Raw genomic sequence first — 15,368 nt, forward strand, 5'->3', positions numbered from 1 at the left:
CTAACTTCCTCCAACACCAAGTAGATTAAACATTGAAAAAAAAGAACATGAATTATATTCTAGGAAAATAAAATGGAATATGTAGGTCAATACAAGAAAGAGTGAAAGAAAGAAAGTAAAGCATCTTCAAAACAATGAAACGCATTCCTACACCTGAACTAGTACTAAAATTAGAGGGTAAGGCCTATATAATATAGATTTTAGCAATAGACAGCCATGACAAGTGCAGGGTTCTGGAATGCTGCTCACATTACCAGACCACAGATCTCATAGAGTTTGCCTTCTTGCTTAGCTTATACTCTCTTAAAAGTCAAATCTCACTTTCTCAATTCATTAACTGACATGTCAGTTTTTTTACATCAGATTGTTTGAGGGGCTTTAGAATGAACATCTGAGCTCCTTCTTCCAGACACCTGTTTTCGGCAGAACAATTGACAGAGCAGATTTAACATTAGAAATGTGATTAAAAGCTAGTATATAATATAGCACTATATATAGCTAATGTTAGGAATTTTACTTGTTAATTCGTGTTGGTATGTTCTCAGATGACATGATCACTACTGGAACCTCCTTCGTTACCGACGATTCCTGTTTAAAAAAGAATGCAGTTTGTTGTTGCTATTAATATTACATGATTGGATGCATCTAATGAGTAAAAAAGAATAAAAAGCTGAAATACCTTGATTTTCTTAAGTAGCTCGTAGCCTGTCATCCCTGGCATGCAATAGTCTGTGATAACCATATTTACTTTGGATCTCTACAAAGTAGCAAAAAGTCCACAACTAGTTAGCACGTACCAGCTAGGTAAAATGTATAAATGTAGTAGAACAGCAGAACTTTGATTTATCTATATACCCAAAAATAAAAACAACTTCGATTAATCTTTGTTCTTTTTAAATCATTAGAGTTTTTTCCTTGTTAACTTAGGATATCTTGATTAAGAGTCGGAGATTAATACATCGAAATATTGAAATCTATCTAAGGTATTACATGAGATGTTGACACTTTCCTACAAATGTTTGATGATCTCCTATACTCACCACTCTCAAGATTGAACCTCTGATTACATACTTAGGGTCAAGATTATATGTGTTAACAAGGTCACATATGTTGATAAAACTTTGATTAATATGAAAAGAGAAGACTAACACCGTTCATGGTGTTCTGTCCACCACTTGTTAAGCCCAATAATTCCAATGCCCTTGGCCCATTTTCTGCAGTTGTAACTGCAGCAAATAAATAGCATTAGCAACCAAAAGGCCCATTCAAAACTATTTCCCAAACAGAACCACAAAATGAAAGCGTCAAACTCAAAGAGGCATAAGAAAAGGTGTTACTGAACACTTTTTATTCTCTCCGCAAGAGAAACGTGTAACTCTAGCCAGTTTTAAAAAACATAACGGAGAAAAGAAGAGATGGTGATTGCTAGCTAGGTGTACCTTTGCAAGAAGAATTCCTGAGGAGTTTCTCAACGAGTTTGCGATCAATAAGGTTGTCATCAACGGCCAAAACATGAGGAACATCACCACTTTCCATGACCCAATTTGAAGAAGAACCTGCAGCCATGCGAAGCGTTGCTGATAGCTAATAAATAAGCAGAGGAATAAATGGTACTACTGTGTCCTCGTTTACCTCTCTCTCTCTCTCTCTCAGTATGTTTTTTTTTTCCTTTTTCCCCACAACTACACTAGTGATGAGTAAATATGTTGTTACTCAAGAAGGTAAACTAATAAACGCAGTTGCAATTAATAATAGTATTAATTGTAAGAGAAGAAGAGGACGAAAAGAAAAACAAAAGCGCATAGGGTGACAAGACGTATGTATATGCATAAATGAAGAGAGAAAAACATAAGTTTAAAGTCACAAGAGTTGTATGAACGTAACGATATCCCTATATATACAGGGAGAGTAAATGGATATGAATTCGAAGGTGGTTGGTGGGCGAGGAATTTTAGAAAAACCAGAGAGAGAAAGAAAGAATCAAACTTTATATCAGAGAGATAAAAATCAAGTCACAGATATAACGTGATCCTTTTCGGGTATCTAGGATTTGATTCAGTCCCCACCTTGCTCGCGTATTCAAAACCAAAGCCTACACTCTCATCTCATCTATCATCAATTCATCTCTCTTTCTCTCTCTCATTTCATTTATAGTTTCTATCTTAAATTTTTGTCTCTCTTGACGAGATTTCAGCATCACTGTCTGCACTCTGATCTCAGCATTCATGCACGTTTGTGAGATGCTCACACACCGCCTGTCTCCTCTCCTAAGATAGTAGTATATGCTTAAACGCAAAAAACTAAATACCCTCATGGCTATATTAATTATCTCCTTTAGGATTTGCTCCTATGTAGAAAAAGAGAACCCAAAAAATGAGCCAAATGAATAATAAGATAGAATACAAAAAATTCATATTTTTACACTTTATTTTAATTTAAATTTTTTATCTCAATTCACTCTCTCTCAGTTTTTTTAATTTTTTATTTCTGGACCTTTTAAGACTCACTTTTTTATCACATTTTTTGCTTTCTATCTTCTTTTGTTTTTTTTTTTATCTATTTTTGGCGCACCCAATCACGGGGTGAGAGGACATTTTTTATTAATTATCTCTTATCCTTTTTCACAATAGTATGTGAATGTCCAATTTTTTTATTTTATATAATTGCTATAATAAAGTTTAAATCTTACATAAGATGAAGGGTTAAATTAAATTCATGCAACTTAAACAAGTATTGCATCATTCAATGACTTGATATACAATATTTCAAAAAAAAAAAACTTAATGTATAAGATGATTTTGTCAAATATTTGTCTAACCCTAGTATTTTACAACAATTAACAATATGATAGATATTTTCATGCAAAACTCTCTAAGGTCAAACTAACAAAAATAAAAATGACTTAAATAGTTCATTGGAAATTATACCTTATTTATACATATTTAGGAATCTAACTCACTTGGATAAATTGGTATAAATCATTTAGTACTTGAGTTTGATTCCTCCATATAAAAAAAAACTTATACCTTTAATATTAAACAAGTTGGTGGATAATTCGAAATATTTGTTCTCATTCTTAGTCAAATTCGTCTAGTGTTAATCGATCATGTTCCTTTCTTTCACTCTGCCATGTAACTTCCAAAAAAATCTCCATAATGGTATAAATGTTAATTGTCACTATACTTGCGTTCAGCGGTATTTTTGGTGTAATTATTGTATATCTCTTATACTTTTTAGATATATTTGTACCTAATTTGGTATAAATGCTTTTTGTTAGTTAGAAATTTAGATTTTTGTGTTTTTTTTTTTTCATTTGATGTCCGCTTGTTTTGTTTTGTTTTGTAGGGACCACTTTGAAGGAAAATTTGGAGAGATTATTTGAAGAGCTTCATTGGAACCTAGGAAATTTGAAGATCTTTGAAATCATGACTTCAACTTAAGGGAGCGAATTTTGGCAGCCTAATCAACTTATCCTAAAGATCAAATTTTTCATTGTTATAGCTTAAGCGGACTTGAGGGAATTTTGACCTTCAACTTAATTGTGCTTAAGTTGACCCCTTAAGTCAACTTATTACGAAGATTAAATTTTCATCTGTCATAGTTTAAGCATACTTGAGGAAATTTTGGCCTTCAAGCACTCACATATCCTCAAGGTCTTGAAGAATCTTTTTTCACTGGTTAAATGATAGAATGTGTGCTAATTTCTTACAACTCTACACATGCTCATACATATAAAAAATAATACATATGATCACATAATTTTTTCAATTATCATTTCTAAATCATTTATTAAATAATATGAAATATTTCATTTATTTATTTACTTAATTGATTTACATGGTAATATTACCAAACAAAATGTATGTTTTAAATGTTAATTGGGTTTGATTCAACTAATATTTACAACTTTTTTTTCTAAGTTTTTTTTATTTGTGAGAATCAAATCTAAATATAAAAAAATATAACAATTCACAATTCCTCGCACACTATTTAACTAAGTTCGACTCTTTGATTTTTGGCCGGCAACAATTCCACTTTAATCAGAATAAGAAAGTGTTCTCTCTTCTTGTAATTTCATTCATGAAGTTCATTAGTATTTCAGGAAAACAATTCATGGGACACGAAGATTCATCTGAAATCAAAGTTCACTTTTTTTAATGGCCCAAAAGTCAACTAAAAATAATAACCAAAAGAGGCCGAAACAAATCCACAAGTCGGAAAACAAACAAAAGTGGAATCTGGGAGGAAAGTAGCAGCAATTGATTAAGATATCGATATGATTATTATGATTACTATAGGTACGTATAAAATGATAAATATAAAATGGCATGTGATCGCTTTTTTTAGGTAGAAATGACTTGTGCTACTTTGATATGATTGAATTGCACTCTCCGTACCTTAAGTAAATCAAACTGTTTGGGGACATGTGATTTGATGTTTTCATATTGTCTCCTATAGGATTTGTCCAACACAAAAAATCGTATCTCAAGTTGCTTCCACCAACTGGATAGAATCTATGCATATCAAGAGTTTCATTTTCAGACGGAATTTTGATGTGTGTGAACATATAATGGTAATAAAATGTGCATATGATTTTAAAGTGCAATTCAAAGAAGAAGAAAAAATATGAACATGTTTTTTGTGGGTCAGAAATGAAATCTTTAATTTGTTTTTTCTTTCCTATTTTATTTTTTCTGGAATTATGACTCCACTGACTGTTTAACCGTACGAATAACATGATCACATCTTAGGATGCAGAAATGAAATCCAATGTGAGCGGGTGATTGTCATGAAGGTGCTACTAGCTAGTTACAGAATAAGAATAAGAGAGACAAATTCAGTCTATAGAATCTAGTATCAAATCCGTGTCCAAGTGTTCTTCCTGCGTCAACAAGAGCCATTGAAATTTGAACGTGTCAGTGCTATATACTATATAAGAGTAAAAAACAGTATCGAAAACTTGGTTTGACTTGGGGAAATTAAATTGCTTTAGCTCATGGTCCCATCTTATCAGAATCCAGAGAGAGAAGAGTGCAGATACAGAGGATTAAATTTTCTTTTCTTTTTTTTCATCAAGCGTGTAAAACTGAGAGAGTGCATGTCTTAGAATATTTTAGAGAAAATAGAAAAGAAGAAAACAATTAATGTGGGATTTAATTACATAAAGTTATTTTATCTCCTTAATCATTCTTTTATTTTTATAGATAAATATTAATTTTTTTTGTTAATAACAAAAATTAAATTCATAACTTTTTTTCCTTTTATTCTTCTTTTATCATTAAGTTAATCTTATAATTTTAATCCTTTTCATTTTAATATAATTAGGACAAAAAAAGACATTAAATATCTAATTCGTTTTCTTTTTATTTTTGGCGACCTAATTTGTAATTGTGACTCAACGATGGGTATTGATATGGTCAAGAACAAGATCCATCAGTCTGTGGGATAAGTATGCAGGGAGTATTGCTCACGTAAGAGATCTCCTTTCTAGAGATTTGAACATCAAATCCTTTGGGAGCACATGTTGAGGTAAGCTCACATTTGTGCTTACTGGTTGGTAAAATTTGGTGTTGAGAATGATTCTCACTTCAAATTTTTTTTGGGTGGGGGATAGTCTTTTTTGTTGTTGTTGTTGATTATTATGCTGATTTTTTTTATAAGAAAATCTCAATATTTTTGTACTTATTTTATTTTTTTCCTTTCACCAAAACAAAAAAAAACTTTTATAAATATATATTCTTCTTTCCTGTTTTTTTTTTCTGCCCAACTCTTCTCATCACAAAAAAATATAGCCTGTTTGATAAAATTATCAAAGTAATAAAAATGCTTTTTTTATAAGCAAAATTATTTGATTAGAAGCTATCAAATTATTTTTAATTAAATAACTTTTTTCTTGATCTTATTCCCCACTTATTATTTTAAAAAAATACAAAATCAATATTATAAATAATTTCATGCGTTCTTTTTGAAATTCTATTATAAACAAAATGATTTTTTAAAAACAATTCAAATAAAATAAATTATCTTTAAATTACTTTTCACCTAATATATCTAAACACGAAATCTATTTCTATAATTGATTATACTAACAAGTGATTGTTGAATAATCTTTGTTTTCACAAATAATTAAGTAGTTAAATCATAAAAAAATCTTAATTTTATAATTCCAAAATTCAATGAAGTTTTTAAAGTAAAATAATATTCCATATCATTACTTAAAATACTCACGGACCAATAAATGACATTGATATGCTCTAATAAGCACTTGCAGTCTGTACACTGGAGTAAATAGTGAACGAAAAGACTATTGGATTTGCTCTTATCTAAAAAAAAAAAAAAATTACATTTGGTTTTATTTTTGTTGGAATCTTGAATGTTGGGTGGTTGAGGTAGACTAGGACTAGCCTCACAATATGGTGGCTTTTATTTCTAAATCTGGAAAGACATGAAGAAAGCACATAACATAACGAAGGGTAAGTGGATGAAGAAATGTGAATATTTGGATTGACATTTTGTGAATATTTGGAGTGACACAGTCATTCAGTCAACCTGTAAAGTATGCTGGCTGACCCTCAAGCTACAGTTTTGACAGAGATTCACCAAACGCGGCAAGATATGTCATTCATTCATATTCACGGTTTTTCTTTTTCCCAAGGTCATGACTAGATTTACATATATACTGCACCCCGAGGCCCTGTCTTCCAGTTCCGGAGATTTACAAAATTAAAAGTGATATTTTTTATTTATTTATGCGTGACAAATCTATAAATTTGGTTTTTCATTTTAAACGTTATGTTATTAAAACATTTACCTTACATACTTGTTGTTTATATGATTAAAATATCACGGTTATAAAAAAAATGGGGTGAATTACCATTTATCAATAATATTTTTCAACTCTTGTTGACTGGTCAATTATGTTGAAACTTGTAAGTGAGTGAGGACAAATTGAACCGCTTTGCTATTTCTACACACGACCTTTTTTCAACAGGATATGTTGTTCCACCGGCTCCAACATCCTTGTCCTTAGTCCTTACACATTTGCTATAATTTTTGTCGACCTTTATATTTAACCAAATCAAGTTATCAACATACCATATTGACAAAATTACCTCAATCTTGCATCTAATTCTTTTTTTCCCCCTTATTTCGGTAAATTCATCTTGAAATAGTGTTAGACCAAAATGCCTCGAAGTCATCCTCATTCTTGCATTTTTTTTTTTATTTAATCCAAGAGAAATATTCGCAGCCTCAAATCCTGTATAATTATGACGAATTGTACTAATCCCGGACTGCCTAGTTGTATAACTTCAATCTCATGTTCTTTTACCAATGTATATAGTTTGCTGTAGCATTAACTCGACTCAATGGATTCGATATAATAATTGTAGCATTGAAGGCCTGCATAATAACCCTTGGTTGGTAGGTTGTATAATTTTAAAGTCTTTCGTTCTTTTTACAATGTGGAGAAAGTTACTATGGTATTACCTCAAGAATCATTGGATTCAAGATTATATTGGTAGCATTAAAGAGCATGCAAGTGCAAGTGCAGCATAAGCTTGTCAACAAGATAGTAACGTCTCATTAACGTAATCAAAACTTCAAATATTTTGTGGTACCAAAAATCTATGAGTGGCGAAGAACAATGAATGGGCCATATCTCCATTATTTAATAGTTGCTCTGGGAATGGATGATGTGCATGGTCCACCAGACGTCATAAATGGTATTCCCTTGTATGTGGCTACCCCCTTGTCATCAGTGAAAAGATGCTGCATGGAAAAAGTATCATGAGCTTGTGAACATCATCTCTTCTAGTATAAACATTATGAATTTTAAAAATGCAAAGTTAACGAGTGCAAAGAAAATACCGGTGTAATCTTATCCAGCTGTTTCTTTTTTGGGTTTAGTACATCTTCTGGCTTTCCATCAATCCTAAATTAGAACGACAAAGCATAGGCATAATTAATGATCTCAAGTACTGTAAGTTATATCCAAAGCACAATAAGACAAGTGCTACCAACTAAAATTTGAACCACATGCAAGTTTCTAGTCAAGTGCTATACAGTTGGAACGAAAAAGTATTTGCAATTGGCATGATATACCTTAAAATGGGGCCACTATATATCTATGTTTGATACTTCAGTTTGCCAGATGACCGGCTGGCACAGTGATCCTTACATTAAATTCGATCTTATCATTATAATTAAAGTGATGTCTCCAGGCCCAATGAAAGGTATATAGGTGTATATAACAAAGTGATGAGGTATTTGGCAAACTATCATATGAAGAGGATATATCAAAACTAAATGGGTACCCAAACATAATTTGTCTCCGCTTTTCTACTTTGCTAATACTTTGACACAATTCTACGTAGCTTCAGTTAAGGGCAATGAGAAATCCAACGGGAAAATATTGTCATTATTCAGCAAGGGCTGGCTAGTTTAACCTACAACCACCACAGATAGGGACCAGACATCTTTTTTTTTGGGTCATTAAAATTAAAACTGGGCAATTAGCAGGTCTATTTAAACACAACTTTACAAACCGGTTCATTTAACCTGTAGATGAAACAGATTGCAATCCCACTAACCCACCTGCTAACCAACTAAATGTTAAACAAAAAAAAAAGTTTTTTTCTAAAACTAGCCCTCTTACTCAATTATTAAAAAAAAGTCTCAAGCCTGCATGGCTTCATAGCCCAAAAGTCTAAATAGTATCCAAAACTATATACTTTTTTTATAAAAAAAAACCCTAAAAATCCCAAGTAAAAAGGATACTGCCAACTTGTCAACCTAGAGTGGCTAAAGCAAGCCAAACCCACTTTGATCTATTTCATCAAATTTTTTAAGGTAGGACTGATCAGTGCAGGTTAGCCCATTACTAGGGACAAAAATAGGTCAAACCGTTTGTCATGAGCCTATGGCCTAGTCCACAGTGGGCCCAAATCAGGCTAGGCCTATTTGCTAAAAAGGTCAGATCAAGGCTTTTTTAAAAGCTTATTTAGTTAAAAAGGTTAGTCTTCTAGTCATTCAAAAAGTCTTTTTGGCTCAACAGACCAACCTATTTAAATAAATACAAATAATTCCATAATAATAATATTATTGTTGTATTAAATTATTACTATAATACTTTAAAATTATATACTTGTTAGCCTATTTAAAGGATTAAATTCACTAGCTTGCATACAAGTGTAGACTCATTAGCCTATTTAGAAGTATGTAACTTATTCAAATTCAATAGACCTTTACCACGAAGTAGGCATTTAAATAGACTGCCAAGCTAAGCCAAACTTTTAAAAGGTCAAGCCAAGCCTTAAAAAAGCCCATATCAAGTAAACAAGGCAAAGCTCAGACCTTTGATTTGTAAAGTAGGACAGGCTCAAGCCTTAAATCCTAACTTAACTCAATTTGTTTCCACCTTGACCCGATCACTACCCACATCTAACTGAAAGTAGCCTAATTTAGAAAGGGAATAGACCACAGCAAACTATGAACTTCTGAGCTACCAAGACATAGTTGGATGAAATAGAGATATTTACTCTAAATATTTTAGATAGAGGATAAAACAAGTCACTCAACCATGAAATACATTACTGACTGCCTCGTCTAAAAGATTTTTAGCAGCTTACCCAGAAAAAGAAATACGTTCCCCAATCTGTGATCCTTCTGGAGGGAGCAAGGGCTCCACAATGGTTGGACCTTCATCCGAAGCACATAAGACCTGCAAAGGGAGCCAAATGCATATATCCCTTTAAGATTACTTGACCATCAAAAGCTACACACAGCAAAACAATTTAGCAAATGCAACCAGTATGAGCATCAATACCAATCCTTGAGACATCACATCCCGTAGTTTTCCAGGTTTGACATTTGTTATAAGTACAACACGACGATTCTACAAAATGAAATCAAACAGCAGAAACATAAGAGTTAATTACAATGCAAAATGAATACAACCAACCATTGCACGCAGTTAAGAAACTACATCACCGTCAACTCATCAGGATTGCAGTACTTTGCCAAACCACTAACAACCTGCCGCACTTTGTCCTCCCCAACATCTATCTCCTCAACTAGCAAACTGCATAATTTAAGTCCATTGATATTAACATTCACGTCAAACATATCAAAATGCAGAAGCATCAGACTCTATTACTGTCAGTTTAACATTTTCTTTATTTATAAAAGCCTTTTCAGTTAGTTTGTCAAAGGACCTATCTGCAGATGGATGCTTCCATGCTTTGCGAATTAATCCAACTTGAATATTAAGCAAACTGACGCTAACTTCGTTCTCTTTCTCAGCCACTTCTTTGTCAGCAGGTTTTGCCTTGGCTTTGGTGGGTTCTTTGTCTCCAGTTGATTTTCCTCCTGTTGCCTTTCCCTTATTGTCCAAAAATAAATGAAATCAAATGTAAAGCTAGAGTGAAGAAACTGTATTATGATATAACTACAAAAGTACAAGGATTTTGTAATAAAAATAACCATTTATAGCACCCAATCCTCTCAAGTAACATATATGATTGTATTGTTCTATCCAAATAAATATCAACCTTGAGGGAAATTCAAATCATGAGAGAAAAAGTTACCAGTTATCCCCATTCAAACCGTGTACATCAAGAATTGTAAGCCTAAATTAGTATTTAAAATCAATTTAGTATTCTTAGTTTCTGTCATTTTTTTTATGAGGTTATTGTTGTCACTTTTGACTAAGATCTACTTTCAAATTAAAGAAATAGGAAATTGTTATACATTATTACATATGGACCGAGACTGTTGTTTTACCCAACATGTACAATACTGGTTGACATTTACCTCAATATGTACCCAACAAGGATCAAGACTGGTTAACCAACAAATTTCTTTTCTCCGGAAAAGGCTTTTTATCATTATCATAACCTAATCCTGTCATATCTCTTTATCTAGGTTGTCTTCCTATAGAGAAAAATAAAACCAAAAATATATATTGGAACTTTTGTGAAAAAGCAATAGATTAATTTACCTCAGCTTTGTTTTTATCCTTGCTTGAGTCTACTTCGGACTTGTTGACATTCTTTACACTTTGCTCAGTCTTGTTTGATTTTAAATCAGCTTCCACAGCTCCAACAGGTTGTGTTACCTTCAAAAAATATCAGGGGAATGAAAAACTAAGAAGCTATTAGGCATCACAAATCTACATATGCCTGTCTTAGGGTGCATGATTGAACTTCTTAAGGATATTGACAAGCATATACACAATGTTCATTTCAAAGTTCAAACTGCTTTCACAACTCTTTAAGGATACTTGCACTGTCTTAGAAAGAAAAGACCATTAAGTTGAAGTGGACATGCTGGGTTTTTTATTTACACTGCTTCAACTTAGTTAGCCCTTAGCAGTACACAGTCCACAGTAGCGCTGGGTTTTTTATTTACACTGCTCAAGCTTAGTTAGCACTTAGCAGTAGACAGTTCACAGTAGCTTCTGCATGCCAAAATACAAAGGCTATACTTAAGGAACTTAGCACCAGGTCAGATTAAATCAAAATAATACATAAAAATCTAGAACTTGATACAAGCACTCATCGATGTCTGTATTGTAGTCAATCTAACTAGAAGGTTTAATTAGAGTTCCCCAAAAGTATGTGATTTTTCATTTTAGTCCATGAATGAAAAAGATTCAACTGGTTTTTCAAAATGTTTCATTTCAATTGGAATTTGGGACCAAAATCACCCAAAATTGTCTGGATAGATATTGACTGACACATCAGCAAATTTTTGGGCAATGTTGACTGCCATGTCAACACCATTAAAATTCTTTGTGAATTGGACCCAGTTAGTTATAAAAAAATTAAGGAATATTTGTTCAAAACTTCACATATTTTTATTTTGACATTTGATATCTAATTCTTTAATGAATTGATGAAATCTAAAACAAGAAATAAATATACAAATTTAACTTGTTTAAATCTGTTCTTTATTTTCCAAAAATGTTATTAAATAAATGCCTTAAATTACTATAGCTGAATGCTTTGCGCCTTACACTTGTTTAATCTATATGAAGAAAATCAAAAGGCAACAACGGAATGATGTCTCACCGGGGGCTCAAATCCAGGCTTCTGCAACAATATTTTCTCAAATAAACCTACAAATTCTTGCTTGTGCTGGTGAAAGAATAACATACAGTCAGAACAATTAACGAACAATCTTGTTACAAAGTTGAGAGTAAAATTTAAATAAATGCATTTTTTTTGGTAAACTCAACATAGCTAGACAACACACTGCAACAACTCATAGGATATTAAAGCCTAAATAATGATTAAGAAATGGGCTATAAACTTGATGCAAGAATCTCAACCATTTAAAACTGTGGCCTTGAGGTCCTACAAGGCTAATGTCCCATTTGAAACTAAGCTGGAAGAGTAAAAATGCAAATAAAATAAGTCCATTTATAATGCAGAGGAGTGTCACCTCGGTACATAAACAATCAACTCAATTTATGTACTATTTGAAAAGATAATTAACTTTTAATCTTTGCCATTTGTAGTAGAGATGACAAGATAAAAATATTCTTCATCTAAACCAACTACAGTCACAGATTCTCAAGATTCCTAAAATTTACTGTGGAAGTAGCACCGATTAGCAGAAAATATCACGTATGAGTAGCAACGTAGTATAATCTCCTATACATAATACATAAATAGCCATGAACATAAGCACATTTAAGGTGTAACATTACCTGGATGTAATCCATCCATCTCAATACATGTGGCAGTTTTTCCTTGTTTGTATCTGAAAGGTTGATCTGGCAATAAGCAACCAGAGATATCTAATTAAAACCTTAATGATTAAATTATATCATGATTATCATCAACTCTTTAGTGCAAAAGAAGATTAAGATAACATTAGTCCAACAAAATGGTTAGATATCTTCAACACAAATCAAGAATCTTATACAAATTGATATATGTTAGATGCACAAATCCTAACAAAACAAGAAAGAGCATTAAAGACCAAAAAATCCTGTTTGACCAACTATTTTAGTTCACAACACAAGGGGTAGGGAAGCAGTCCTGTATTCTGAAAGCAAGTATGATGAATGTGAAAATGCATACCAGGGAAGAATGAATCACTGAATACACTATAACATCAGCTTCAGAGGGTTTCAATCCATTGCCCAGAAGCACAGACTTTTCAGACAGTTCATCATTTAATCTATTGAGATTCTCAAAGCATGCATCAAGGGCCACAGGGAAGGCTTCTGCAAATGCTACCCACTTCAACACCTAAATTTGAATAATATACAACTCAGGATAATTAACAGGAAAAGCACAAAACATGCAAGTTCTGGGGAGCATATAAATTTTGTTAAGGAACGGCCAATTATAGCATGTTTGGATTAGATTGCTTTTAAAGACTAGAGGGGCCCGTTTGTCTCAAAATTAGGTAAAATTGATTTTCAGAATTAATTTTGAGCATTGAATTAAATAAGAATCTGTGTTAAAATTAATCTCGGCCACAGATTTTACACCGAAGCATGTCTCACAATGGGAGGAATTGATTGTGGAGGTTTGCCAAATGGACACATAATCTGGTTGATAGAAGAAAAAGAGTGTTGATGTTATTATTCAAATGTGTTTAGCAATTTGAATTACAATTCACAATCAAAGATTATAATCTCTACAAAGGAAATAGCTTTTTGATTATAAACAAATTTTTGGAGCTTTGATGAAAAGCTAACAGTTTATATTTTAGCTAACCTTTATTTTTCAATTTTATCCCCAACAATTAATTAATTTAAATACAAAACCAGCTACTACAAAAAACTTTAAAATCATTTTTTGTAATTTTACTACATAAAAAAGATTCTTCCAAACAATCCAAATGAAACAGGTTACCTTAAAAACATTTTTTGCCTACTATTTCCAAACATTAAACTTATTCCATATAAGCAATTATTGAATTGAAATAATATTTTTTTCACAACTACAGTTAGCATACGATATTATTTCTGATGGATCAAGGGCATAACCACATGCAGTATTCTTATAAATCCAAAGAAAGGAGAAGAAGGGAATAAGCAAGGGAAGCAGAAGCATGTGACACTGATGATGTTAATGGCCTAATCAAATAAAGTTAGAGCCCGGTTACCTCATCAGAGTGATTAACCCCATGTCCTGATACCGCTATGATGTTCAGGTAAAGACTCTTAATATCACTGTCTGAAGTATCGGCTGGAACAACACTCTGCAAGCAAAGAAAGGAGCATTAGAATTTGCATCATCATAATTATCAAGCTGAAGTTGAGAACTCATACTAAGGACTCAGCTAATATTTTTACCATCTATCAACTAATCCATAAGCACTTATAGGAGACAAAGATAAGAAGGTAAAATGAATAATTGAACTTCTCTTGTAAGATAAAATCAACTTATGCACTTAACTTTTATAGAAACTCTCTCATCTAACTTCTCCAAAAAAACTCAATTCATTTCACCTTCTTGTTTTCTTTTCTTTTAAGTGTTCATAGAAAAATTCATACAAACAGAATCCAGTCTGGATTTTAGTTGGATATTTGGAAAAGAGAAAAAAACACCGTTTTGGTTTTCTGTGAAATCAAGCCAATTACTCAAACATTATACTAACAGGTAAATGCAATGCAACCCCATGAAACTGTTCTGCATGGGTTTTGAAGTGCTCAATGAAAATGTGAGTGGAAAATTGGAAAAAATAAAAATAAAAATAGCATGCACTTACAGGATCCAATGATAGGTACTTGGAGAGAGCCAATACCACTGATTTGCTTCTACTTTCAACGGTAGCCATCTCTGATGAGTGATGAATGATGCTGTTACTATCTATTATCTTTTCAACTTCGATTTCTCTACTCACTTTACTACTACACTGTAAATTCAACACTTTGCAGGGTAAGGTTTAGGTTTAGGTTTTTGTCCGATTTCTCTGTCTTCCTTGTTGTTCTGGGATTTTGTTCCCTCTGAAAAACGGCGTCGTGTGAACTTCCTCTGGATTTCAACAGTGGGCCTGTTCAGTATGGTCATCACGGCCCATGCTAGGTGCACCAGGCATATTACTTGTGCACCCAGCATTAAAGAGAAAATTTCAAAAATGCCCTTAATTTTGTTTCTACAGATTACGTGATCCGTATAAATTATACGGATCACATAATCCATAAATTTTTTCAAAAATATGTTTCATGAATTAATTTAAAATTAATGTATACAATGTTCTAACCAAATAAGCTAATAGATCAATTATATTATAAAATAAATAATGTTGTTATATATAACACTAAAATTTCTAATGTATATTTAATGTGCATGTAAATTTAAATAACAAATTTTGTGACAATTAATTTTGATATAACTCATATGATT

General features: G+C 32.3%; 2 protein-coding genes across 2 annotated transcripts; both read right to left on the reverse strand.

The window, feature by feature from the left end:
* Nucleotides 1-32: 32 nt before the first annotated feature.
* LOC114415682 (two-component response regulator ARR17-like) lies at nucleotides 33-2,238 on the reverse strand. The gene is made up of 5 exons (XM_028380491.1): nucleotides 1,440-2,238; nucleotides 1,150-1,226; nucleotides 680-757; nucleotides 518-588; nucleotides 33-413 (listed from the first exon to the last, which is right to left on the reverse strand). Exons 1-5 carry the CDS (start codon nucleotides 1,564-1,566, stop codon nucleotides 326-328), a joined length of 441 nt encoding a protein of 146 aa, XP_028236292.1. The 5' UTR covers nucleotides 1,567-2,238; the 3' UTR covers nucleotides 33-325.
* A 5,160-nt stretch (nucleotides 2,239-7,398) lies between these two features.
* Nucleotides 7,399-14,943, reverse strand: LOC114415684 (aminoacyl tRNA synthase complex-interacting multifunctional protein 1-like). The gene is made up of 12 exons (XM_028380492.1): nucleotides 14,731-14,943; nucleotides 14,125-14,220; nucleotides 13,089-13,259; nucleotides 12,713-12,778; nucleotides 12,072-12,137; nucleotides 11,000-11,116; nucleotides 10,215-10,381; nucleotides 9,991-10,081; nucleotides 9,827-9,895; nucleotides 9,630-9,721; nucleotides 7,870-7,933; nucleotides 7,399-7,770 (listed from the first exon to the last, which is right to left on the reverse strand). Exons 1-12 carry the CDS (start codon nucleotides 14,797-14,799, stop codon nucleotides 7,666-7,668), a joined length of 1,173 nt encoding a protein of 390 aa, XP_028236293.1. The 5' UTR covers nucleotides 14,800-14,943; the 3' UTR covers nucleotides 7,399-7,665.
* Nucleotides 14,944-15,368: the final 425 nt, after the last annotated feature.

This window comes from Glycine soja, chromosome 6, assembly GCF_004193775.1.
Source record: "Glycine soja cultivar W05 chromosome 6, ASM419377v2, whole genome shotgun sequence".
Taxonomy (NCBI): Eukaryota; Viridiplantae; Streptophyta; class Magnoliopsida; order Fabales; family Fabaceae; genus Glycine; species Glycine soja.